Genomic DNA, 26,474 nt, shown 5'->3' on the forward strand with positions numbered 1-26,474 from the left:
TGGTTGAAGGATGAAAGACCAGGAGCACAAAATACTGCTGATGTGCATTTTGAGCTTCGAACTGTGTTGAAAGTAAAGCGTTAGATTTGATTTTAGGTTGTGTTTCAGATGTTGTCGACGCTACCCCAAAACAAGTCAGAGCCTAGAATACAGGTAGAAATATGAGTATGCGTATGTCGTCAATACTACTGAGAGTGTTTTCAGCTCGCCGACCTGTATCCAAAATCAGACCAAATGGACCTTGCGGCGGACTCCCAATGTGAGCCAATGCGACCATAACACCATCGAAAGCAGACACGTTAGCAGTTCCAGCTGCTGTGTACAATACGGCTTGTTGGCTTGGTTGATCTTTAAGAAAGAAAGGGAGACTACATTATTCAAAAGACGAAATTGTGAGGTCAGTTACTCCGTTTTTTTTGGTGTTGACGTTTTTCCGAAAACCAAAACTTTACAGCATAATTTCAACAGAAAATTCTTACATGACCATCTTGGCATGAACTGTTACCAAGAAAGATAGTAAAAGCATCATTTCCAGAAGGAATACGATGACAACCACTCAATTACTTGCGATCTTTAAAACGTCGTGTCTCTTGAAAGGTCGTGATTCTTCCTCGCTATGACATACTGTCAAAGTCCTGTGAGCTTAATTTTTGATTTTACACATTTCACGAGGATGTGTTTCCTTGACTTGAGAAACCAGTAAACCACTGTGAGGCATGATCCTCGGACTCCTTTCTCGAGCTGAATGCTATGGCTAAGGTGAACAACCACTTGTGTATTCAGCGACTGCAATGACTTGATGCTCTGACACACAGAAGCGTTTGTGACGATAGGTTTCGAGTATAAAGTACGTCTTCGGCTTGATCTTGCTCTTGGCCAGTATCACGACTAGCCAAACAACAAACACCACTGCAAACTCTAATACACTCGCAACAGATCAATACTTGTCATCAAAAGTCATATTCCGAAACCCACCCGCAGAAGCCCGATACCACGATTCTGATTCTCTTCCTGCCAACGACGACGAGCCCAGCAATAGTGGAACAATAGCAGTATCCGCTATCGCAGGATGTATCTTTGCCATTGCTCTGCTTGTAGCTGCTATTACATGTCTTTCGAATCGAGGTAGTAGATTCTGTATGAGGATTCAGCAGGGACGTCGAGATGATCGTGATGTGAGGCTGACTGAGGACGTGACGGGTCTGTCTGGTCGAGCTGTAAATAGTTCGTCGAGCTCTGCTGTATGTGTGCATGAGATGGGAGTAATTGAGGAGGAAGTGTTGCCATCGTATAGTTTGATAGATCAACGAAAGTTTGGTAGTGGCAACATGAGGACTGTGCAGTGAGGGTAAACAATGGTATGAATATGTAAATTTTGGTGAATGTGTTTTGGCATCAGACGTAAATTAGCAATTTCAAGCTGCGGTAGCATAAATAGAATACATTTTTCCAATTTGCCAACACTCTATTAGACGTTATCTTGGTTGTTGTCTGCTTGGTGTCAAATCTCGTTTCAGAACTCAGAAGCAACCTCACAATGGACATGATTCCAATGCACACTTCAATTCCACAATAGTCTGGACAGTCATTTCAATATAATGCGAACGTGGAACTAGTCCATCACGGTCTGCATCCTTCGCACACACCCCTTCGTCAAAAGATATCAATGTAGGAGCCCTTTCAACCGTATTAAACCAAGACTAGCCAAGAAGGAGCAAGCAATGCAAAAGCGGTACACGATAGCTCTTATCTTGGCCTTTTCCCTCACTTTGATCGTGATTCCCAGCCAATTGAATGCGTTGAATGTTTTCAGAAAGGACGACGGCCAGCACCGGATCGAATCACATAGATTCTTTGTAGCTCCAGATACCCAATGTAGCGGCACGAGTATTGCTGGACACCTGCCTGCGAAATTCGAGCCTAGTGATTTGGCCTGGGATCCGAAAAATCAAACATTGTGAGTCCTGCAAGGTTTTGATGTTTGGTATGCTTCAGAACGCTAACAAAATTACAATCTTCTAGATATGTAGTTAGCGATAATGGAAAACTAGCTGCTGTTGACGTCGATGGAAATCTGTTGCATCAATGGAAGGTACAAAAGAAGCTAGATCTTGAAGGGTTGACCATTGTCAAGAACAGAACCGAATTTGTGTATTTGGGTGTTGAATATCCTGCCGAGATCATTGAATTCAACATTGTTGAAGGGCTAATAACACGACGATGGTAAGATCAGCTTGCACAGAACGACATCAAATCTCACCCACTGTCTTATAGGCTCATACAGGACGTATTCGATCAATACCCATCAACAACTACAGATCAGAACGCAGGACTAGAAGCACTTGTCTATGTCCCATCACCAATGTCAGATGGATACATGTATGCCGGACGGCAAGCCGACACCAAGGTCTTCATGTTTGACATAATGCCACCATACTCCTCACCATCAGCACCATTGAAATTCCGTGGAATTATTAACCCACCAGGTCCATCAGAAGATTTAAGCTCCATGCACGTATATAAAACCACATTATTCTTTGTATACGATACCGCTCAACGAATCGTTGGTGTTGATTTGGCTGATCCGAAATGGTTGCCGAAAGCAACGGACGAGATTACTGTTTTAGATGCCAAGCAGGAAACGCCGTTGGGAATCTTAAATACTAATATACGTGGGTTTGAAGGATTTGCATTGACAAACAAGTATGCTTTCTTGGCTGTTGACGCAAAGGATCGAAAGGATTTGTTGAGGTTTAGCTTGGCGGTGTTTTGGAGCTGCTTTTCGAGTGATGGTGATGGGAAAGTGTTGGCAGCTAGATCAAGTTGGGAAGAAATGCAATGACTGGTGCGTGCCGCAGCAGAACAGTTTTTTTTGGTGATTTACTTTGATCACCTAAAATTCATCTACACCCTTTTGGTATACAGCCAGGTAACACCCACTTTGTCTCATTTGTTGTTTTTCAGTGGCATGAGCTGATCCTCCCTAAAATTCAGGTTTGCCCATCATAACCTCATTATCATCATCATATACCCAGCACTGAGTTAAGTAGCAGGCAGATTCTCATCTGTAATAGTTTTCGCAAATAATAGTAAATAGAGCAGTTGTTTATCAGATCAATGCAAACTGTCGACGCGTCGTTTTGCAAAAACATTCATACCTGCCGCAGAAGGCCATTACCAACAATGAGCATCCCAACATCCTCCAAACTGAGCAAGCTCAGCACACCCATCCAAGATGGATCCCGTAAAGCATGCGCATCTCTCCTTGTCCATCTCAACCACACACTACCAACAAACGAGACTTTCGTCGAATTTGAAGGCTCTGCATCACAACTGTTCCCTACCCAGTTTCGAATTAAAGAGGCGGCTGCTGGTGTACATGGCGCTATTGGGGTCACGATTGCTGAATTGGCAAAGACTACTGGGAATCAGTTGAGCATCCACATGTCGTCACACCCAACAGGCTCCATATTTTGCTAACGTTTTTTCGTCTTGTTTTGTGTAGAACACCCTCGCTACGTGTGAATACAGACCATGCATCATTATCGCTACTGTCGCAAGAAGTTACTGCTGTTGATACGGTTCCATTCAGAAAACTTATGGTGTGTTATTGCAAAAAGAACTCCCCACGAATTGAACTTTACCTCCCATTTGCATCCTGTGGTCTAACACTAAATCTACGATTTTGTAGGCTCAAGTAATCGCAGACGGTGGCTACGGATCAAGTCTCACCGGCATACACCGTGCCAAAAACAACAAGCACATTTACCTGCACAAGAGCTTCTCAACCAAAGCCTCAATTGATATCGTGGGAGGCATTGATCGCAAGATTTTCACCATGCTGGACAGTAAAGATAAAGCTGCTTCGAAAAAGATGGTGGAGGATCGAACGATGCAGTGTGATGCGCAAGAGTTGGAGAATAAGTTGGTTGATGCGGGGTCGTGTGGGTGTATGGTTAGGAGTTTTGAGGAATTTGAGAGGCATCCTCATGTAAGTTGTTAGGTCTCCTCTTTTTTTCTCATTCACTCACATAATTTATATAGGGCAAAGTGCTAAAAACACTCCCACCAGTTGAAGTAATACCATTAACCACCAATCTCCCCACCAAATGGAAACCAGCACCTCTGAAATCAAACAATCCAACACGTTTACTGGAAGCCATCCGAGTCCTTGATATCACACGTGTGTTGGCGGGACCGACATCAAGTCGCATGCTCGCCGAGCACGGCGCAGACGTCTTAAAAGTTACTGGACCGTATGCGCTGACCCCTGACATGGATTCCTTCATGATTGGTAAGCGCCAAAGAGACATTTATTACATTCCCTCGTTTTTGGTTGTATTATTGCATTTTCTATATAGAGGTTTGATCTCAACTCTATTTCTTTCGTCATTCCTACATCTAGAAACATCACTCGGCAAACGAACATGTGAAATCAACCTCAAGACACCAGAAGGAAAAGCCAAACTGCGTGAGCTTATCCAAGACTGTGATGTGCTTGTACAGGGGTACCGACACGGTGCATTAAAGAAACTTGGATTCGGAGCTGACGATGTTGCCAAGATGGTTGCGGGACGAGACAGAGGGATTGTGTATGTTAGTGTCAACGCTTGGGGACATAGTGGGCCGTGGAGTAACAGACCTGGATGGGAGCAGCTTGCACAGGCATTCACGGGATTAGCTGACAATCAAGTATTTCATTGTCATGACGTTTGGGGGGTTTTTTGCTTCAATCCTAACATCTTTATGTTTCTTAGGGCCGCCTAATGGCCAAAGCACACGGCCTCCCAACGACAGACCCAACACTGATACCCGCCACATGTCTCGACATGATGACGGGCCATATCGGTGCACTGGGAACGCTTCAAGCGTTGCTCAAACGTGCTACGGTTGGCGGGTCATATCTCGTACAAGCGTCCCTAGCTCAAACGTCGCTGTATATTCGATCGTTGGGGATGTATCCGGAGACGGAGACGGTTGAGTTCGTAAGGACATTTCCGTTGTTTAAGGTATGGTGTTGTTGTGAAATTACAAATTAGGTTCTATAGTATTTGCTGAATTTTTTTCGCGCACTCTAGTATGATGAAGATATAAGCGCACATGAAGCCAAGCTAATTGATACATGGGTGGCCAAACATCCTCATGTGCTTTCGCATGAGATCTTTGATGAGCATCCAACAGGTCCGAGAGGACGTGTACAGTTCGTCAAGCCTGTTATTCAGATTAACGATACGTATCTGACTATTGATGAACCTACGAGGAAAGTAGGGCATGATAAACCTGTATGGAAGTCCCGCTTGTAAAGGATTACAACGAAACGCTTGTTGTTTCAAATATGTAGTCGATAAATCAGGTTTAAAATATATTCTTTTTTCAAAAGTCCGTTACGACCAGAAGAAATTATAATACCAAAAAAATGAATATTGTTCAATAAGAGGCGACCCTTTTTTTATAAAAGACCTATTGTTGGTTTTGTGGTATATGCAAATCAGTCACGTCTTCAGTCCCAGACGACAAATCCAAATCCAGCCGTGGAGCTTCCGACGACACGGGCGGCACAGACGACAATCTATGAATCGACGTCACGTCTCTGCTACTAGCATTACTATCAGGCAATATCGGCTGTCCATAAGACGATAATCGTTGTGGTGCCGGTTGTGCAGATGCGAATCCTTCTCCTACTTGCAGATGTGGCATTGACAGTCTATTGCTATTTATAGGTGATGGTTGCATAGGTGGCTGCAGCGAAAACCTATTGTTGTTTCTACCAATGGACTCGGAAGACAGTCTGGATTCGTATGGGGCTGCAAACTGAGTTGGGACGGTTGATAGTCGTTTTGAGGATCGTCTTGGATCGGGTGTTATTTGAGACGAGGGCTCATTGTTGGTATCGGTCATTGGTGGTACATATGAAGCACGTTGAGCATTGTCCATTGGTGGTACATATGAAGCTCTTTGAGCATTGTCCATTGGTGGTACATATGAAGCTCTTTGAGCATTGTTCATCGCTGGTACATATGAAGCTCTTTGAGAATTGTCCATCGGTGGTACATATGATGCTCGTTGAGAGTTGTCCATTGGAGGCACATATGAAGCTCGTTGATTTGTCTCTCCTAGTACTACTTCAGCGGGTGCTTGCTGTTCTTGCTGCTGTTGCTCCTGTTTAACCCATGACGCCCGTGGTGGTAACGGTATTTCAGAAGACTGGTATGGCGGTACAGGCGAATAACCTGGTGGTGGCATAGCAGGTTCTGTATATGCTTGTTGCGCGGAGGGAGGTGCCGCAACTGGCTCTGGATACATTGACTGCTGTTGTTGCATTTGAGGGAATTCTTGCACATATCCACCTTGTGTTGGTTGTTGAGAATATACTTGTTGACCTGGATATCCTTGGCCTTGGACTAGAACTTGTGGACCGGATGATGGTGGTTGGTATGGACCACCCTGTACTATTACCATTGGACCTACTCCAGATGCCAATTGTTGAGCTTTTCTTCTTCTCATAATCCATACAGCACCCCAAGCGCCTATTATAATTAGACCAAAAACTACTGCAATCCAAGTATAATACGGAATGGTTGCCGAAGACGCAGCAGTTGATGCTCCAGACGTGCCAGTCGTGCCAGTACCGCCAGTAGTACCTGTTCCAGTACCAGTACCGCCTGTTGAAGTTCCACCACCTGTTGTGCCTCCTCCAGTAGTTCCTCCTCCTGTTGTGCCTCCTCCTGTCGTTCCACCTCCTGTAGTGCCATTTGTTGTTGTGGTACCTCCAGCGCCGACTGAACCACTAGACACAGCCAAGAATGAGCCAGCAGGACCTGAACAGAGGTATGAAGGATAAGTGTCCAACCAAAATGCAAAAAAAATCACAATAAACTCATTGATTGCGCTTACCGGGTACAGCAGACGCAACACCGATTCTAGAATTGCCATAATCGTATACAGTGTAAAACTTTCGTTGAAAGTCAGCACTAATAAAATCATCCAAGTAAAGGATTCATGAGCATACTGATTTTTTGGCTCAAGACTGGTACGACAGATGTAATACACGAACCAACATTTACTTACCCAGCAATATAAAGACCGTCAGTAGAAACAGCAGATGAAGTGGCAAAGAAGGTGCATCCGCCGGATGCAGTGCTATCTATATACGCAGCAGGAGCAAGGGCCAGCCTTTGAGAACCCATACCAAAGTATATGGTCGATAATGAATTGATTGAGGAAGCTGTGCACTGCACGTTTCCAAAAGAAGTCATGAGTTTGTTGTAGGTGGTGGATGGAATGCCGAATGAAGTTGAACCAGTGTCAATCACACTAATGACAAAATACAGGCGCTTAGACAATATAATTCGAGCAAGCACGAGGAATTAAAGCTTACGCATAGTTGATACCAGAAGGTAACAAGTTGGTGGTACTAGAACCATATTGCACATAGTCCCAAGATATAACCCAATAGTTGGTTGACAGAGATTGAAGCAAAGGCAAGTAAGTAAATGATCCAGTATATCTCGCACTATCTAGGCCTCCCATGGAGACTTCTCCATAACTTCCAGCAGCAGCGGCCACACTTGCGTTTGGATTATACCAAAACGCAAAAACATTGTCTGTAAGAGTGCCCTGACTAACAGCATTCGTCAAGAATCTATACGTATCAGGAGCTGTAGCAAAGTTGCCGGTAGAGCAAGACTGTCCCGATGGACATGGTGGTGGAAGACCCATCAGACCATCAGTGAAGCTGACAGATGTACTATATGTTACAGCCTCTGCGACATATTGGTTTGGTAGAGTCAGGCCGGATATAGTGACTGTATCAAATCCAGCTACAAAGTTGATGGTGGTTCCATCACCGTATGCGTAAACTCCCGATGTGTAGGCAGTTGGTGCTTTTTTGTATGTGCTTGATTTGGCATCGTTGAACGAAGACAGTCCAGAAGCACACGTAGTTGCGGTTGTGCAATTTGAACTTCGAACTAGGAGTTTAGAAATAGAAAGATCAGCGATTTCACAAGTTGGTAACAAAAGTTGTGACGAATGGTTGCATGCGGAGCTAATTTACCCCAAAACAAGTCAGAGCCTTATAAGAAGCAGATGTGTTAGCCTGATTTTGAATTTTGGGGATGCATTATAAGAGTAGCATACCAGTGTCGAGCAGTATACTGAATGGCCCCTGCGGTGGTGTTCCCAAATATGCAGTGGCGACAATAGTGTCTGATATGGAAGAGACACCAGCAGTTCCGACTACTCTAGATATGAACTTTGAGGAAGTGGTAACAGTTCGCCGATCGTTGACCACAAATGGTAATCTAAGGAGCGTTTGGGCGACGGATGCGTTTTTTCAGTTAGCGGCCATATGCAGACAACTGGAAGAGAGGAGAACAGGCTAGATACATACATGAGGACTGTAGCTGTAGCAGCTGCCGACAGATACAGCACTATTAGGGCCTGCACGAACATTGCAGCCCACTTAGAAACGAAACGGCCTACAAAACTACAAGTTAAAATTGCAGGACCAAATTCCGATGAGAAGCAGGCATCATCTGGATGATCGAGGAGGACTTACGTTCGGTATCGGAGACACAACCTGCGACTCCAACAAAGAAACTTTCCTTCTTCCCTGTTTTCTTGCTTGCTTACTTACTTGGCAGACAAAACCAGCCGTAGTGGAATCCGAGACACGAGGCTGTACCAAAAGATATTTTGGGGCCCAATTCAATAATTGTTCAAATGTCACGTACGACGACGTGTATTGAGAAGCGAGATGCGATCTTGATGCAAAGTGTCTTTGTTGTTTCGTCCATCAAAAGTCTAATAGTCGCTTCGTCCAACCCAAGTCGTTCCGTTTCTGCGACAATAATTGAAAATTGAGAATGAATACACGTTCAGCTTGTCCCTTTGTTGCTTGTTTTCCATGGACATTCTCAGCAGTGTTGCGTAATTTTGCAAATTTCAGCTCCAGTCCAAGCAACTAGTAAACCCAAAGCTTCCCTTTCAGAGGTCAATACAAGATGGTGTCAGCATGGTATGTCCGTAGTCTAGTCCCTCTATTCACAGTTTCGTCCATAAAACATGCCTTTTTGACAAGAAGAAACTCATTTCTCGTTCGCCTCATTCAAACAACAGGTTCTACAACGCAGAAGACAAGTCAGACCCACGTGAGAAGCACCAGTACTCTCCAAACAGGCCTGTATCTCTGGAGGAATTGGCCCAGTTTGGTGTCTTGTACAAGTTTGTTGATGCTTCATCGCCATATGATGACAAAATCAATGCCTTGTGCAAGGAACGAGACTACAAGAACCGCGACTATGTATGTATCACTGTATCATCCATGTGGCTTGATATTGCTGGGCAAGTGGTTGTGTTCATGCTGCTGGTATAACCAGAGACCACCACTTGATTAACACTTTCAGTACTTAAGAGGAGAAAACGTACTCACTGTATATGTCTTCCCACCTCATAGATCAACGTATCCCCCACCAAACTGCCTGATTACGAAAACAAGATCAAGACCTTCTTCGAAGAGTATGTAATCGCTATATCCGGTGTGCCTCTACAGATACGGTTTCTATAACGTACTTTCACACAGACACCTGCACGAAGACGAGGAAATCCGATACATTGTCGATGGCTCGGGCTTCTTTGACGTTCGTGACAAGAACGACAAGTGGATTCGAATCGCCGTCAACAAATCAGACTTGATCATCCTCCCTGCTGGAATATACCATCGATTCATTCTCGACACAAACAACTACCTTCAAGCTATGCGCTTGTTCAAGGAGGTATGCTTGTTTGGAGAATATGAGCGTTTGGCATATGAGTGTTTGGACTGTAGTCTACACCCCTTCTTGAACTGAGGAATTCTTTACTTTTTACTCATCATGAATCATGTGTCATAGGACCCCAAGTGGACTCCCCTCAACAGGTCTGCTGAAATTGATCAAAACAAATTCCGTAAGGAGTATGTTCGAGATTTCGTCGAAAAGGGATCTGCTAGCTTGTAATGCCTGTAATAGATACGGAAGAAAGGTGCGATAAAAATATAAATATGATTTGAAGATTTGTAGCGAACGTTTTGGAGTCTGCCGCAGCACACTGTGCTTTTTGGATCTTCAAAGATTTCGACCCAGGATGCAGAGTCAACGCGTTAGATACGAACATATGATTCCTGAATTTCAGATTTCCTGGCCCTTCCATCTCCAAACCGCACGCCCCTTTGTGCTATATCCTCCCCAAACGTTTCAACCTGATCGAGTCGACTTGTCTATTGACGCGACGCAACAACAAATCACACCCCCAACGACCAGCTGGACTGTAACTGGAATTCTCTCATCTGCTCCTCTCTGGCTATTGGAAAGTCCTTTTATACCAACTCAACTCGATGAAATTTGTACTTTTGTTCTGTGTTGCTCTTCTGCTTAGTGAAGCTTCTGCTCGCGCGACTGGACTGACGAGCAATACCACTCACAACATCAACGGTGACAACTAGGAACGAAATTTGCTTGGTAATGTTTTATTTCTTTGATTTTGAGTCGCAGGCCCTCTGCATTCGTATGCTTTTCTCCAACTTGGCGACTTGGAACAAATTGTGGAGATGCAAAACATTTTTGGCTGCGTTTCCTACATATATACATATTTTAATCATGAAAATGGAGTTGGTTTCAATGTTTTCTATGTTGTCGATAATGTAGACTCACACATTCACCATCACTGTCATTAGATAGTAATGTTCTTTCTTTCACTACTGGCAACGATGGAATCAAAACATATGTCTTGACTTTATCGCTGGGGAGTGCTGCTCCTGTTGGATTTGTTTTCAATCAGGCAATTCTTGTCGATGGTCAATTTGTGAAGGACTATGCTCCATCGATTTACACTCTGGCCAAAAGTTAAGACCCTGTTTTAAAGCCGGCACCGGTATTAGTTCTGAATGAGGATTGAAGCACCTCGTTGATGTACTTGATGTTGGGTGAACGTTGTATCTCATTCGTGTTGTTTTAGGGCGAAACAGTGAATATCAGAGTTGTAAACCACTTGGACGAGCCAATGTCGATGCACTGGCATGGTCTTTCATCCGGGAATGCCTCAATCCGATGGAGGTACCGTGTTTGCTCTGTTGTCTGTCTTCTTTTCACCCTAAGTCCACCTGAGTGTACACAACTTGGAACCCGTTAGCCACATGCGTCACCCAGTATCCCATCGTTCCTGGCTCCTGGTATAACTATATGTTTCCAGTGAAACAACATGGGACGTTTTGGTATCACTCTCTCACGAAGCCCAATATCCAGAGTGTCCCATAATACTCGTGCCACAAAACGACCAGTCTGCTTGCAAGGGTGCCAACGATGGAGTACAATTTGCTTCCAATCAAACAGCCCAGGAGTTTGGACCTTCAATTGTGAGCCTTGGATTGCCATCGTCATATTCTGAGTTTTTAGTTATTAATACCACTTTTTGCAATGTGCTTAGGTCACGTCGACTGGCATTTAGCATTATGACTGAAGTTAAAGGACAAGACAAGTTGGCCGCTACAACGTTATCGAATGAATGGAATCCACTGTGTGTTGATTCTAAAGCTCGAGGATTCCTTCTGGCAAAGCAGAATCGCACGACTATGAACTTTCCTATATAGAGGAATTGCTAGAGAATTAAGATACCACAATAGTGGCAGCTGGCACTGCTAATACTCTGTCATCACAAATATTTATTATTTTTGTTCGCAACTGGATCTGCTGTGTTTCAACATTTGTAAATATTATCTGCCTCCTTTCATATTGTTAGTATATAGGTTTGAGTATTCAGATTGCAAAGAGACTCAAGTTGGTGCAAAAGCCGGCGGAGCTCGGACAACAAGAAGCATCTGAAGCATTGCCAAACAAAATTACAAGAGAACGAAAGACACGACGAAAGCAGCAATGGTTCCGATCCATCTCACACGGAATGTCTTCTCCAATGAGACGTAAGGACCCCGAACCTTTCAAACGTCTCCAACTTTCAAAAGCAATTGCGAAAGACGCAAACCTCCTAAACCCCAAGAAGAAGGTTGCGGACGTGACCAAATCGGACGTACATTCATTTCCTGCACGTTGCAAATGCTATTGATTCTCTGTTGCCATCAATGAAGTCAACAAAATTCGGAGTTCTTCTATGCGCTCTCCTTCCTTTCATTGGAAGAATTTGGGCAATCGACCGTAATGCTAAGGGTGATGGTAGAATCAACTTGTATGGTACGTTGTGCTCTTAAGGATATGACTAGTTTATTTGTCATGTCGTTTTATGGTTGTCCGATTTCGTTATTGGTGGTTTGGCGTTTTGAGAGATCAGAGAACATACCATAATTGCAACTTCACATCGAGTATTGTTAAATCACGTTTACTTTATTTACTGATACATTGCATTTGTAAATCATATTTGGTCACCGCCCCATCTGATACATTTCTTTATTGGATAGGAACCCATGTCGTTCCTTTCACGACCGCAGACGATGGAATCAAAGAATACACTCTGCATCTCTCTTTGGGAGCAGCCGCTGCTGATGGCTTCGTCTATAACCAAACCATTCACACCAACGGGCAATTTCCAGTTGGGTGATTATAGGCTGCACAATGTTCTCCTGAAACGGTTTGTGTTGTAGAAAGCTAAAATGTGTCTCAAAATTAGGCACCTGCAATGGTTTTATTTGAGGTTGGTATCTTGTTTCCCATGACCTCGTATTTGTGAGGAGTTTCATGTCAATTATGATCATCTAGGGAGAAACTGTTCGCATCAAGGTAGTCAACGGTATGCCTGAACCCACTTCAATGCACTGGCATGGTCTGTTTCAACACGATACGCCATCTCAAGATGGAGGTAGTATTTGTCGTTGTGTTGTTTATGCCTGTTCTCCCAATTAGACTCTGAGCAAAATTTACGTAATAACCTGAAACTGTTCCATTATAGCAACCTTCACTACTCAATGCACGATTCCGCCTAGCGACTCGTACACATATGAATTACAGGTCAAGCAACATGGAACGTTCTGGTACCACTCTCATTTCAACGCTCAGTACGAGCACGGTAGTCGTGGACCATTGATACTGATACCTCAAGATGACAAATCTGTGTGCAATAACGCAAATGATCGTGTTATTACTCTTGGTGACTGGTATCATCTTAATGGGTCAACACTCCTAAAGACTTTCTTTGTACGTATGGCTCTGCTCAACTCGATTATTTACAAGTTTGAATTTCAAAAGCTTTCTTCGCAGACTAACAGATCTTGCTGGTATACATCCATAGGACCCTGTAAACAATCCAACTGGTGCTGAACCAGTACCTGATTCTGGTCTAATCAACGGCAAGGGTCAATTCAATTGCTTAGGTCTTCTAGCAGCTGGAAAGCTCAACGGTACTGTTAATCCGATCTGTACCAAAGACCAGTATGCTGAAGTACTCGTGTCTCGTGACGGTCGATACCGTATCCGAGTTATCAACATGTCTGCATTCACTTCGTGGATTCTCAAGATTGACGGGATCAAGTTTGTGGTTACTGAACTTGATGGGACAGAAGTTGAGCCTACGACCGTAGATATTTTGCAAATTGGTGAGCTTCCATGCTTCGAATCTGATTTTGTACATGACATAATACTAAGTAACTACAACATTTTAGATATTGCTCAACGTGTCTCTTTCTATTTGGCTCCTGCTGATCAGGGAATAGCTTCTGGCCGCTACCGGATGGATACGATGATGCAGTCACAATACTATCCGGTACGTACACCAATTGCCAGATGCTGCTATAACAATCTCTGTTCTTACGAAATTTCCATATCAATTTATTTTCTACCTAGTACGTCAATCCTGTATTAAATCCTAATGTCACTGGTTACTTGATTGTTGGTGACGACACACCCGCCACTCAGATTGCAGCAGCACAGCCTACCATATTGGACTCTGATGGCTATGTGTATTCTGCAGATCTGGGGCCTAACACTACCGCAGTTACATGGGCGATTCCAGCTGGACGTCCCGCAGGTCTGCAATCCCCAACCAAGAGATACATGTTTGAATTTCATGTAAGAACTCCTTCCTTCCAGGCTAAAACGTCATGCAGCCACCGTTTTTCATGTTTTTGTTCTTTATCTTATAGTTCGACAATGATGTCAACACCGGAAGCAACTATGCATTCATCTGGCTCTACCATAACGTAAACGGCAACTGGTTCAAACGATTCGGAGGGTCATCCTGGCAGCCTGATAGTACTCCTGCACTCAAATATGCTATTGATGGTGCAAAAAATCATGATTTCATAACGGATAATAGTGCTGGTCCCTTCCAGCCTTCATGGAATGCTGTTCCTATCAGCCTTGGTGATGTCGTTGAGATTACATGGGTCAATCACGAGATGGTTCCTCATCCATTGTGAGTCAGTTGGATCCTTGTGCTCAGCGCTCTGTTTTGTTGTCAAGTCACATACACTTGAGCTTCAATCCAGTAACTAACTAGCTCTCTCAATCGAACTAGCCACTTCCATGGTCACAACGCCCAAGTGGTTGGTCGAGGAACAATGAAACAAGAAAACGGTACCGATATCCTGCCAAGTATAAGTGATATCGATGCTGGTATTGCTGCTACAACAAATCTAAAGCATCCACCTATTCGTGACGTGGCAGCTGCAACGCCTCAAGGATGGACTACCATTCGATTCAAGTCCGACAATCCAGGAGTTTGGAACTTCCATTGTCACGTAGACTGGCATTTAGCTGCTGGTTTGGTAATGACTATGATTGAAGGACAAGACAAGTTGGCATCGGCACAATTGTCAAGTGAATGGAATCGTCTTTGTGTTGATTCCAAAGCGAAAGGATTCTTGCCGTTGACAGTGGCAAATCGAACGTCTATGAATTTCCCTGTATAAAATCAAGCAAGGCCATCATCACAAGTGGCAGCTGGATCTGCTGCTGGTTTCATTTCAATAGTTTCGATCTGATCTAGTTTACCTTTCAGAACAATACAGCAAAACATACATGAGAAGAAGCCAGGTATCTTTTTCTATAACTTGTATTTGCGTGACTGTTTTAACTTATGAAAGCAAGATGTACAAATGATTTCCAAACGACTGTTACGGCAAAATATATCCTCAACAACAGCAATGATTCAACAGCACACTCCTCATTCACTCTTTGAAGGCGTTTTGGAAGTCTGTGCCTGAGTCTCTCCGTGATCTCCGACTTCTCCGTCTCCTGGTAAATTCGTCGGGTTCTCTGGAGCCTTCTTCCACTATGAGAGACATGAAATAGAGGCATCAACAAATGTTGTTTGTATCAAGACAAGCGGATGTCTGGGGCTTACCATCTTGGCAACATCAGCAAAAGCCTGACGATGTGAGATTTCTTTTTCAAAAATTGGAGCAGATTAATATGCAGCTAATATACAGCAGGAGCAGATTAACATACCGGGGTGAGCAGATTTATACACAGCACTAGAAGGAGGAAAGTTGAATCAAATGTGAAAAGTTGAGTCACGATATGGTGAGCTGCCAGTCCTTTTCCGACTTGTGCGTTCGGTCGCAGATTGAGCTTCCAGACCATGACTGGTATATGCAAAATCATTCATTGATGACTTACAGATTGTTTTTTCTGGGAAAAAGGAAAGTATAAGCGTACGAAATGATTGACATGTCAAGAAGGTTTATGATGAATGATGCCAGTCCAGATATCAGAGACATAATGGACAAGACAACGTATACATACATGAATAAGTTGTATGGAGATATCTTCTTAGAGCTTCCTCCTATAACAAAGTATAAGATGCATGAAGCTCAATGTGATGTGTCGAATGAGCTCAAATGTCGATCGAGAAAAGCATGAAATCAGGCACCATATTGTCATTTGATACTTGCCTTTTGCGGCTTTAGGCATATTGGATATAGTTCTCTATAGCGTACGGTATTGAAGGGGATAATCTACTTACCTCTGCGGTTTGAGTTGTTTGGAATAAGAGTGCAGAATGGTTGGATTAAAGGAGAGTTTAGACAAGGAAAGGCCAATGTGATGGCAGCAAATGAGAGTCAATGAGGAGCTTTGTTCTAATAATAGATCTGCTATTTGGACACTGACGTGACGTGTCGACTCGGTTTTTTTGCCAACATCATGCATGGTGAAAATATGATTTCCACTCGACTTGGAGTCGAGTTTACTCATTGACGATACTCTGATGTCGTTCGGCATCTACGTAATTCCAGAATCAAAAGTTGGCATTTTTGACTGCCGCAAAGTCAATAGACCTAATAAGAAACGATCAAGTCCAGCTGCCAATGCATGCAATTCTCCTCCTTAACTGTCTCATCTTGTCGATTTTGTAAAACGTTCAGTTGGCGATCTACTTTTATACGCGAGTCCAGCTTCTAATCCTCGATTCACGGAACTTTTCTTGGTGAGATCAGCTTTTTCACCATAGACTCACCACTCTACCATTAGTGAGCAAACAATATGGCTCCGGTTACCAAATCACATATAGATCTATCGAAATTCTCTTTAAAGCAAGTCTCTTCTGAACGTCCACGGAATCAGCAACCCAAATCTCAAGGTAGCGTCACATCGCCGCAAACCACACACTGTATTTGAGCACATACACTAACCAAAATCCATGTCTCTATTAGTGCTAGCATCCGAATTCGCTATAAGAGAGATATTTGCCAAATATCCGGTTGCTCCATCTCGAGAACGAATACGGGAATGCTTTAAAGTGCTCGACGACATAATACCAAATCTAGGAATCGGTGCTCAAGATGTTTTGAAAACGCTACGTGATGAGTTCAAAAAGGCAATCTACGCCCGCGAGCTAGTGACGAGTGCCGATTTGGGACAGGGTGTGGAGGCTATTCCTTTTTTTGATGCTTTTCGTCGAGTTGATGAAATAAGGTACTGTACAGAAGAGCGGATTCGTATTATGCTCTATTTGGATATGACGCTGATATGCTATCTCTACTAGGTCTACGGATTTGGACTCTGCACAAGAAACCATGTCGGAGCTACGTCAGAAACTGAGTTATCGAGAAAAAGATATGCAGAACGTTTATAGAAAGAATGCGTCACTCAAGCAGGAGCTATTGGCTAAAGAACGGGAAACGGCTGCGATGACTACACGGATTGAAGACTTAACAGCTCAACTGAAAAAGACGGAATTCAGAATGGGAGAGGATCAAGATACATTACAGCGGTCTGTCTACGAGCTTACGAATAAGGTCGAAACTCTTCAGGTATAGCCAGCTGCAGATGGTCAAAGGGTTGTCTATCGAATCGATTTATCGAACAGTCTTTTTCGCTACTTAGACGGCTCTTACACAAGCTAATATGATGATTGAGAAAATGACAGTCTTAAAATCAGCAAACATGTCCGATGATTCATGTGAGAAACACGGTCATCCCACATCCGTTTCCGACAACAGGATCTGACTGTCTTTTTTTGCTTATAGCACGAGAGGATCTATCTCAACCAAGAGATGAATTCACCATCGGACCATCGTCACTTGCGGAATACGATCTAAAAGAAACAGAACGAATCGAAACTCAAATGTCGCTAGTGTTGGACGGCCAATTAGATGACTTTGATGCAGCTCTTAATCAGTACAAGAAGAAGGCAGAGCTATTGATAAATACTGCTATTGATGCTGAAGAGAGTGCTGCTCGTGAAAGCGCATTGAGATTAGAGGTGCACGCACATTCGCCGAAGTTTTTGCTAAACAAAAAAAACCACGACTGACGTTTGATATCTAGTTACGAGACCTAAACCATTCATTCGCTGATCGAATGAACAGATTCTTGGAAGAGCAAGATCTGCTTCTAAAACATGTAAAGGGTCTCAAATTGAAGCAGAGCATGTATGCTAAAGAAGCGGACAATACCGCTGTTGAAAGGACTGCTGATAATGCCCTTAGGAAATATGCTACTACGGTTTGTCTTGTTTTGAATGTAACAACATAAATCTTCCTTGACATGAAGTTATTACAGATGATGGTATCAAATGATCACGGCCACACATTCAACGTCCCTGATGCCCTCCCATTCTGCAGCAAATGTGGGACCAAGACATTACTCTGCCCACATCGAATACTTCGAAAGGAACTAATGGAAGTTCCCGAAAACACGACACATGTACGATTCGCACATCCCGCTCTACGATTACGTGCAAACTTGCAACATAATTGGCTTGATGAGATTCTGGGCAAGAAACCTGAACCTCCTGAAGAAGACGCCGAGTCTTCTAGTGATGAAAGTACTGAGGATGACGATGATTCCGATGAGGTAATACGCAAATCGCAGTTTCTGGGGGTTTTTTTTAGGTTATCAAACTCTTGGCGAGAAAGCGTTTTCTAATATATTCCTGATTTAGATGTCAATGGCAGTTACAAGGATATGGAGAGACTACAATGACAAGGGTGGCACGAAACCAGCACGAGCAAGACAGATTTCAGTCGAGAAACTGGTTGCCTTGATACAAGAAATCCATTCAGCTAGATGGACGGAGGAGCAACGTATGGAAGCAGCGTCTGATGAATGGGAGATTTTAGGGAGCATGTCTGTGAGTAGTGTGCAGATGTGTCTCTCCTTTTGTCAACCAAGTGTTCACATCATATTTGTAGGAATACTTTTACGAATTCGTGAAGAAACGATACATGATCCTATTCGTTGCCATGAAGGCCATATACGACGTGCTTCATTCTCTACAGATGCACGAGTTAGCTCATCCAGTAAGACAAAAAAATCCTATATGCTATCGACTCGAGATTGATGTCTGAAACTTCCTTTCCGTTTAGACCATAACGCTCTTCGTGAGAGACCTGGGTGGTGAAGATGACGTTACGTGGAAGTACATTGAGCTGGTTCGTAAACTGGCAGCATCAAGGCCGAGTCTGGATTCGTTCAGGTATCAGCAGTTCTTGCGAATATTGTATCCAGCACGAAAGGTATGAATAATCATCCACGAATTCTTTTTGCCCCTAAATCCAAAACAGCTCAAACCACTATTTTCGCAAATTTAGCAAACAACGTATGATCACATGGCATTAGAAATGATTGCATTCAGTCAAAACAAGCTGACAGTCGAGACCATTGAGAGCTACATCATGAAGCAAATACTGGAAGATCGAGAACCTAATTTTGCCTTCGTAAGTCTGAATTTTCCCTTGTCGACTTTACCATCAAATATTGATGCATCTGATGTTTGTAGTTTGGACGGCGATTAAGAGCATTTGACCCCAAAGGCCAAGGAACTCTAATTCTCAACGAATTCCAAGAAGCAACGCGACAACTCCTGCCAACCCTTCCGAAAGGTTTCACACTGCTCCGTTTCAGGTTAGCACAAGATGGAGAATCTGAAGATGTATCCATCATAAGACTCGCAAGGACAATGTCCTATGCCTACATCTACTTGGCATCGCAACAAGAAGTAAGGCAGCATCATATCGGTGGTTTTTTTCCTTCATGTGTCTCAAGGATACCTTGAAAAAAACCAAAAACCACACAAAAACCATCTGACATTTCATCCTTTACTCTCCCAGTGGATAGCTCCTGAAGTAGGCAGTGTTGGTGCGGATTTCGAAGAGAGTGTGTCAAGTTTGGAGGAGGATGTCAGTCCGTCGAATCATGACATTTCGGTTAAGACGGTTGCTGAACCAGATGCTGAAGAAGGTGGAGAGGATGCAGATGATGAGCCACGACAGACATCAACCAAACAACGAAAGTCACATGAAGATGTAAATGATGAGCCTCTTAGATACGAGTTACCAAAGTTCAAGTTTGTACCGCGCAAGTAGTCAAAACAATTCGAAAACTGTACTATTGTAAATTGCTAATACTTATATCTGAAGATAAACATAATATAGAAATAACAACTAGACTATGTGTGATACCAAGTGGGTTAAACAATCTCTTCCATATAACTTCCAGGACAGAAACCTTCCTTTGAACCCTTTCTCACACGCCACCACCCGTCCTCGAGTTTCTCAAGAAGGTCTACTTCATCGCCAACTGAAAGTGGTAGTTCAGAAGAGTCTGGATCATTTGATCCAACGAATTCGTACAGTGCTCTGGCACGTCCAAACAAGTTTCCAGTGGATGATAGTGGTGTAGCCAATGATGATGTGTCTTCCTCCTCACTTGATGCAGCTTTAGCTTCTTGGTGGCTGATCATGAGTTGTCGTACCTGGATTGAGACAAAAGAGTGAGATTCGCCATACATAAACTGTTGAGTCTGGTTTTTTCTCCTACCAAGTCAACTTTTGCAGGACTATCAGGCTCCGACATCCCATTAGCAGATGATGGTAGAGGTGGAGAAATAGGTGCTGTACTGATAATCGGAGCCGGCGTAACAATATTAGCAGCCGACGGAGGGCTTTCCGAACCCCTTCCATAAATATTAGCACTAGACACCCTCTTTGCCGGCGAGGTTTCTGGAATACACGGTGGCTTCAAATCATTCGAGGTCTTGAACGAATGACTCTTTGAAATGCGTGGAGTCATATCATCATCGTTCGTTACGACTGAAATCACGGATAGTGGAGGTGCTCGTGATGTATGGATGTGCTCTGGAATCGAGTCTCGAGATTTGTTGTTTGATGTAGAGTCTCGTGCGGCTTCGGATTGCACCGAGTCTCGGATTTTGATTGTGTGAAGATTTGTGTTGTTGTTTGTGGGGGCTGTGATGGTGCTTGTTGTGGTTGGTGGGAAGGTTGAAGATGCTGAGGGTCTTGAAAGGGAGTATGGAGAGCCGAGCTTGACGGAAATTAGGTCTGGAGGTGAGGGTGCTGGTGTGCCATCTGTGTTGTAAATAAAGTTTTAGTGCTTTCCTGCACATGACAAAACACGTCTACGAAGGCACTGTATATACCTAAGGTTGCAAGGTACACATACAGCTTGTGCTTCTTGATCAAAACAGCTTCCAATTGCTGATCAAGAATCGATCTCTGATCAGACAAGTCCTTTTGAATCTTGGGATCATGACTGATATCAGAGCTGACGGACAACAATGTCAAGTATCCTTGTCGTTTCTTTTCTAGCTCGGCATGATCCTTGTCGAGCTGCTTCAATCTTTCCACAGCTCGCTTCCTACCCTTGCGTTCAGGTAGTGTTATGATTGATTCTTCCACGTTTGATTCGGCCTTGGTGTGTTTGGTAAAGGCTTTCAAAACATTCTCAGTCTATCATAAAATCAAGTTTAGCAAGGTTTCCGTCACTCTCAAGGACTGCAACTACTTACACCAACGCCTTCAAAGACATAGTCTGGTGGTGTTGGATCACCGGTTCTCATCAACTTGACAAAAAGATCGGTATCATATTTGGGTGTGATTGTTTGGGCGGTGGAGATCATTGATTGAGTACATGCAGATACGACTGGAAGTTGAGTAGATTCCAATTCTGCAAATTTGATGAGTAGTTCTTTGGCAACTACAATTCGGTCCTTTTCGTCGTCCCGTTGAATGATCTACGTCATAAAGCGTCAGCTTCGAGACCTCTGTGTAGGACTAACAAAAAGAAGATAAAGGCCTACATCCAATATAGCAGGTAACTGTTCCTGATAATGCTTATTCTTCTTGTCGTTGGTTTCGGCAATACTCTTCTTGTAAGCTTCCATTGCTTCCTTCTCGAGTACCGTCTTCTTCTCCATATCAGCGCGGATCTATATAGCGAGAATAACTTCAATTCGGAATTGGCGCCAAGCTGCTGAGTGGGCTTCCAAGTACCTTTTCAACATCTTCCTTTTTCCGTTTGGCATCGGTTGAAGCTGTTTCATAAGTTGAACGAGCAGTGTTGGCTGCTTTAGTGGCAGTTTCGTATCTCTCTCTCGTCTAGTTTCATAAGCACCACTGTAAGCGTATCTGTTTCGTAACGGCTACATGCATAGGTGCTCTCACCTTTTCCATTATTTCTACAGACTTTCTCAATTCTGCCAAGAGTCTCCTGATCTCATCAAAGTTCTAAAGCCGAGAGGGGCAATTAGACAGAGATTACATAAGCCTTAAATCGTGTCCTTTATACCGTCTTGTTGTTCTTTTCATTCTCCTTTAACCTGATCTTCAATGGCTTCCTCAAATCCAATTCCATCTTCTCGGAGATAGTAGTATGCGACGATGCCATATTTTCGGTCTCATTTAATAGCTGTAGCCAGCTTTGAGCGACGGTGCTACCATATTTAAAAATATGTTGGAGTTTGAAACAACCAGTGTAACAACCAGCTTGTAAAACGTAGTTTACACGACGTACCTGCTCAAAACAGCCTTTTGGAACGATCCAGCGCTCTTGTCAGTTGATTTCTTTGTATATTCATCCTTGTGCGCCTTCACCAGTTTCGTCAGTGATGTTGCATATTCTTGTTCTATAGAAGCCCTCTTCTTCAAAAAGGAATTTAAATTCTCAAAGAATTGGATGTTGTGCTCTGCGTATTGTTCTACGGTACGCCATTGGTCCTGGATAAAAGACGAGATAATTAGAAAACTCCAAATGACAAGAAAAAGTTGGTGCCGCTGCCGCAAACGAGAAAATGCAAACAAGGTGACATACCCAAAGCTCGGTTCCGAAAGGCATTTTTGGATGTAAGTCTCCAAAGTGTTTTTCACCTTGAGAATAAAGTTGATTGATGCAAGTTTCATCCCTGTCCTTTGTTCGACAAACCCCAATCAGAATCCGACCATTGATTTTTCAAGCAGGTCCAAAACGCTGCAGCCGAGTCATCTTTGCACAGAGAAATAAAATCGTTGACAATAGAGATTTAAATACATTAATAATTACAAATAGTAAACATTAATAATTACAGTGTGCATCAAACACGTGAGAGACCACTTCTGTTTTCAAAGTCAGCGTAAAACTGAATCATACTATCCGTGATTCTCGGGGTGATAGTGCCAATACTATGCTGAAAATGACGCATAGAGACCTATTCAATGATACCACTGTGTCAGTGAGAAAGGTCTGAATAGGCGTTTTTTTGGAGCTTTGTACCTCTGAAGCATCAATATTCTCGTCCAGAGCAGATACAGCTGCCTCTTGACAAACTGCAACAACTTCAGCTCCAGAGAATCGATGAGTCTGCGCGAAAAAAAGACAACAAACTATTAGTCAAAACGAATTCCGTTTCCGAGCATGCCAGTAATGCGACATACCAATTCAGCGATTTGAGCGAGATCTACGTCATCAGACAAGCTCATAGTCCTGGTTCTGACCTGCAGAATCTCGTATCTAGACGCATAGTCTGGTGGTGCTACATAGAGTATTCGATCTATGCGACCAGGTCTCAGTAGCGCAGAGTCCTATTGAGCCAGTTAACATTTGGATCATGTCTATTTTTTGAGTGGTGTAAGAATGGCATACCAGTATGTCAGGTCGATTTGTAGCAGCTAATACAGTAACTCCATTCATAGACTCAACACCATCAATCTCAGCGAGGAGTTGAGCCAACACACGGTCCGAAGATGAACCATCTGTTGATGATCCTCGTTTAGATCCCATGGCATCGATTTCATCCTAATCATGATGAGCACTTAGAAACACAGCGAACCGCTACGAATGAAAGAAAGACGTACGAAAAAGACTATGGAAGGAGCTGCAGCTCTTGCACGCCGAAATGTTTCTCTGACAGCCTTTTCTGATTCTCCAACATATTTGGAATAGAGCTAGAGAAAAAAAAACACGTTTCAGATAAAATGTTGCACACTAGTTCAACGTAGACTTACCTCAGGTCCTTTGATCGATATGAAGTTGACTTTTGTCTCTGTAGCAAGAGCTTTAGCCATTAGCGTTTTGCTACATCCAGGAGGTCCATACAATAAGAGACCTCTAGGTGGTCGTATACCAAATCGTAAGAATGATTCAGGATGCTAGAAGAAAAAAAAGCTATTAGCATTCATTCAAAATTATACCGATGGCACGACATCTGCCCAACATACCTTGAGAGGCCACGCCACAGCTTCAATTAACTTTTGCTTGATTTCAGACTGACCACCAACATCAGTCCAAAACACCTGAGGCACTTCTACATACACTTCTCTCATCGCACTAGGTCTGACATCCCCCAATCCAGTCCGTAAATCTTCAATCGTCATACAAGGCTCGGTCAAGCCACTTTCAATACACCTTTGAATAGCCTTCAAACTAGCTTCTTGAACCACTCCAAAAAGATCAGACCCAACATACGCATGTGCTGCGTTTGCCACCAGTTGTAGATCAGGTTGAGCAATACTATGCGGCACATTTCGTAACAACGCTTCCAAGATATGGTATCGTGATATAGCAGTAGGTATACCGATTTCCAACTCACGATCGAATCGTCCTGGCCTTCTCATTGCTTCGTCGACGGCATCAACTCGATTCGTCGTGCCAATGACTATGAGTCTGGTATCAGATTCTGCCTTTTGTGATACACCGTCGAGGAGAGTCAACATGGTAGCAACTGCTCTTCTTTCGGCTTCGGTTACATCACCGTCTCGACGGGGGCACAGTGCATCGACATCGTCCAGTAGAATGATTGCAGGTGAACTTGCACTAGCGTCTTCAAACACTTCACGTAGCTAAAGTTTTGAGACTTTGGGTTAATTGATTGCAAATAAACCCATATTGACGTTTCCAGTTGCGAACCTTTGCCTCGGTTTCACCATAGTAACTAGACGCAATATCGGACCCATTTATCGTAGTGACATACATGCCGCTAGACTGTGCGACAGCTTTAGCCAACACTGTCTTTCCAGTTCCTGATGGTCCATATAACAGTATTCCACGTGGAGGTCGTAGTCCTAAATACAAGGCGAAATTCAGCACAAACAAGGAGCTTATCATGTATTGGTAGACATACCAAACTGAGTATATCGTTGAGGTTGACGCAGCGACAAATCCAAAAATTCACAAAGAACACGTATTTGGTCGTCTAGTCCACCAATCTTTGTCAAATCACCCGCTTTCGTTGTTACAATTGGCTGATACAAAAGTAGAGTCAGTGGTGGGTTTCAAGTCAGAAAGACTGGATGTTCCTACTTTAAGCATAGGCTTCGTTATAATGATGGTCTTTTCACACACTCGATAAGCTATAGCTTGCTCCAGCACTGGCTCAAAGCTTTCAACAGTAAAGATTCGTTCAACAGTTTCGTAAACTAGATGAACTTGCTGCGATCTCGTAATAAAGCTGGCATTGACTACAATGAGCAAATGTAAGCTCACTGGTGTTAAACGACGGGCCAGTTTTGCGGTTCTTACCAAGACACGACTTCACGTATATCTCAAAGGTTGCGTCTCGACGTATTGGTGGACCTTCCGTCTGTTTAATGACGACTTTCAGAGCCTCTGGTATGACTTCAGAGCTCTTGACTGCTTGTAATGATACTAAGAATGGCACCGGAAGGCCGAACGTGCTTGCAAGAAGCCTTCCAACACGAATAGCTATATGACGAACCATTGAACTCCGGATCCAATCTGAAAATTACACACGAAACTAAATGACTTACATCCTCCGGTCAAGTCCCTAGCAGGCCAAATCGTACCAATAGCCTATTCGATTTTTTTTCTGCGTTAGCCAATGTCCCTGAAAGCTTCAAAAATCAAAGTACCTTGAGTTGCATCGGATCTGGTAGATGATTTGCAGACGAAATAATGACCGGATCGCCTGGACTACATGCCAGTTTGACCAGATCTGATGCTGAAACTTGAAGACGTGATTGATTTGAGGAATCAATAGCAATCACTCGATATGAATTCTCTGGCGGTGGCGGCAAGTAATCTGCAATGAGCTGCTGTGACGTCCTATTGGATTTCGCTTTTGGAGCCATCTGTGTGCTCACGAGTGTCGTCCTTTTATTTTCATTAGACGCAAGACGCGATAAAGAAGGAAACAATGTACGTGCGTTTATACGTGATAAGTGTTTTTCCTATGCAAATTATGAGGCGGAGGAAGCGTGCAAGTACCATCCAAAAACCTATCAATTGTTCGTATGTGCTGCTTTTCCCAATCGCTAGCTGTGAGTCCTCTGCGGACACCATCCGTCTCCAAAGCTGTTGCGAAACCAGAACGTTCGTCATGAGGAAGCTTCGAAGTACCATAAAACGTGTAAGTCGACTGCTGTCGACCTTTTGGATTAGGATTGAATGCAAGCTTGCAACCACATCTTTTCGCAGCAATAAGCAAGGCATACCGGAATACAAGCTTTGCGTTATAGAGTATCTACACTCCAGACCTTGCCTTCGTGGCTGGTTCCTTCCCATTTTCGAGGTTTTTGGAAAGTACGCATTGATCTTGAGCGTTTTCGAAGAAATAAAAGATGACCAACCAAGGGTGAAAGAGCTCCCTTGTCTGCTATGTGTCATGGCATCTTAAAATATGGAATCCAGATTCTGACACGTTCTGACAAGTAGGTGTCACGTCGCCTCATCTCAGTCTCGACATTAATCATAAGGCGAAGAATATGTGCAATGTTCCAATATAATACAAAAAATCTATCTATGTTTGTGTATGTGTCTGTG

The 26,474-nt window shown here is 43.4% G+C and overlaps 4 protein-coding genes across 4 annotated transcripts; 3 read left to right on the forward strand and 1 right to left on the reverse strand.

The window, feature by feature from the left end:
• Positions 1-750: 750 nt before the first annotated feature.
• On the forward strand, positions 751-2,842 carry SmJEL517_g05470 (uncharacterized protein; the record flags this gene model as incomplete). Its single annotated transcript, XM_031171396.1, has 5 exons — positions 751-759; positions 834-1,342; positions 1,850-1,957; positions 2,023-2,223; positions 2,275-2,842. The coding sequence occupies 5 exons, from the start codon at positions 751-753 to the stop codon at positions 2,840-2,842; spliced, it is 1,395 nt and encodes a 464-aa protein (XP_031022637.1).
• Positions 2,843-9,005: 6,163 nt separating this feature from the next.
• On the forward strand, positions 9,006-9,998 carry ADI1 (acireductone dioxygenase; the record flags this gene model as incomplete). Its single annotated transcript, XM_031171397.1, has 5 exons — positions 9,006-9,019; positions 9,121-9,370; positions 9,458-9,519; positions 9,584-9,776; positions 9,894-9,998. 5 exons carry the CDS (start codon positions 9,006-9,008, stop codon positions 9,996-9,998), a joined length of 624 nt encoding a protein of 207 aa, XP_031022636.1.
• A 6,465-nt stretch (positions 9,999-16,463) lies between these two features.
• Positions 16,464-19,789, forward strand: SmJEL517_g05472 (uncharacterized protein; the record flags this gene model as incomplete). The annotated part of the gene is made up of 13 exons (XM_031171398.1): positions 16,464-16,560; positions 16,634-16,895; positions 16,966-17,233; positions 17,307-17,382; positions 17,450-17,685; positions 17,751-17,927; positions 17,985-18,278; positions 18,367-18,555; positions 18,617-18,724; positions 18,791-18,940; positions 19,016-19,141; positions 19,204-19,422; positions 19,535-19,789. The coding sequence occupies 13 exons, from the start codon at positions 16,464-16,466 to the stop codon at positions 19,787-19,789; spliced, it is 2,457 nt and encodes an 818-aa protein (XP_031022639.1).
• A 104-nt stretch (positions 19,790-19,893) lies between these two features.
• SmJEL517_g05473 (uncharacterized protein) lies at positions 19,894-25,783 on the reverse strand (the record flags this gene model as incomplete). The annotated part of the gene is made up of 21 exons (XM_031171399.1): positions 19,894-20,178; positions 20,244-20,791; positions 20,863-21,172; positions 21,232-21,456; positions 21,523-21,651; positions 21,716-21,820; positions 21,887-21,949; positions 22,011-22,155; positions 22,236-22,438; positions 22,971-23,057; positions 23,132-23,278; positions 23,340-23,492; positions 23,552-23,641; positions 23,702-23,845; positions 23,915-24,535; positions 24,603-24,757; positions 24,817-24,937; positions 24,996-25,153; positions 25,215-25,397; positions 25,463-25,505; positions 25,565-25,783. 21 exons carry the CDS (start codon positions 25,781-25,783, stop codon positions 19,894-19,896), a joined length of 4,134 nt encoding a protein of 1,377 aa, XP_031022638.1.
• Positions 25,784-26,474: the final 691 nt, after the last annotated feature.

The sequence above is a fragment of the Synchytrium microbalum genome, assembly GCF_006535985.1.
Source record: "Synchytrium microbalum strain JEL517 chromosome Unknown SmJEL517_scf0050, whole genome shotgun sequence".
NCBI lineage: Eukaryota > Fungi > Chytridiomycota > Chytridiomycetes > Synchytriales > Synchytriaceae > Synchytrium > Synchytrium microbalum.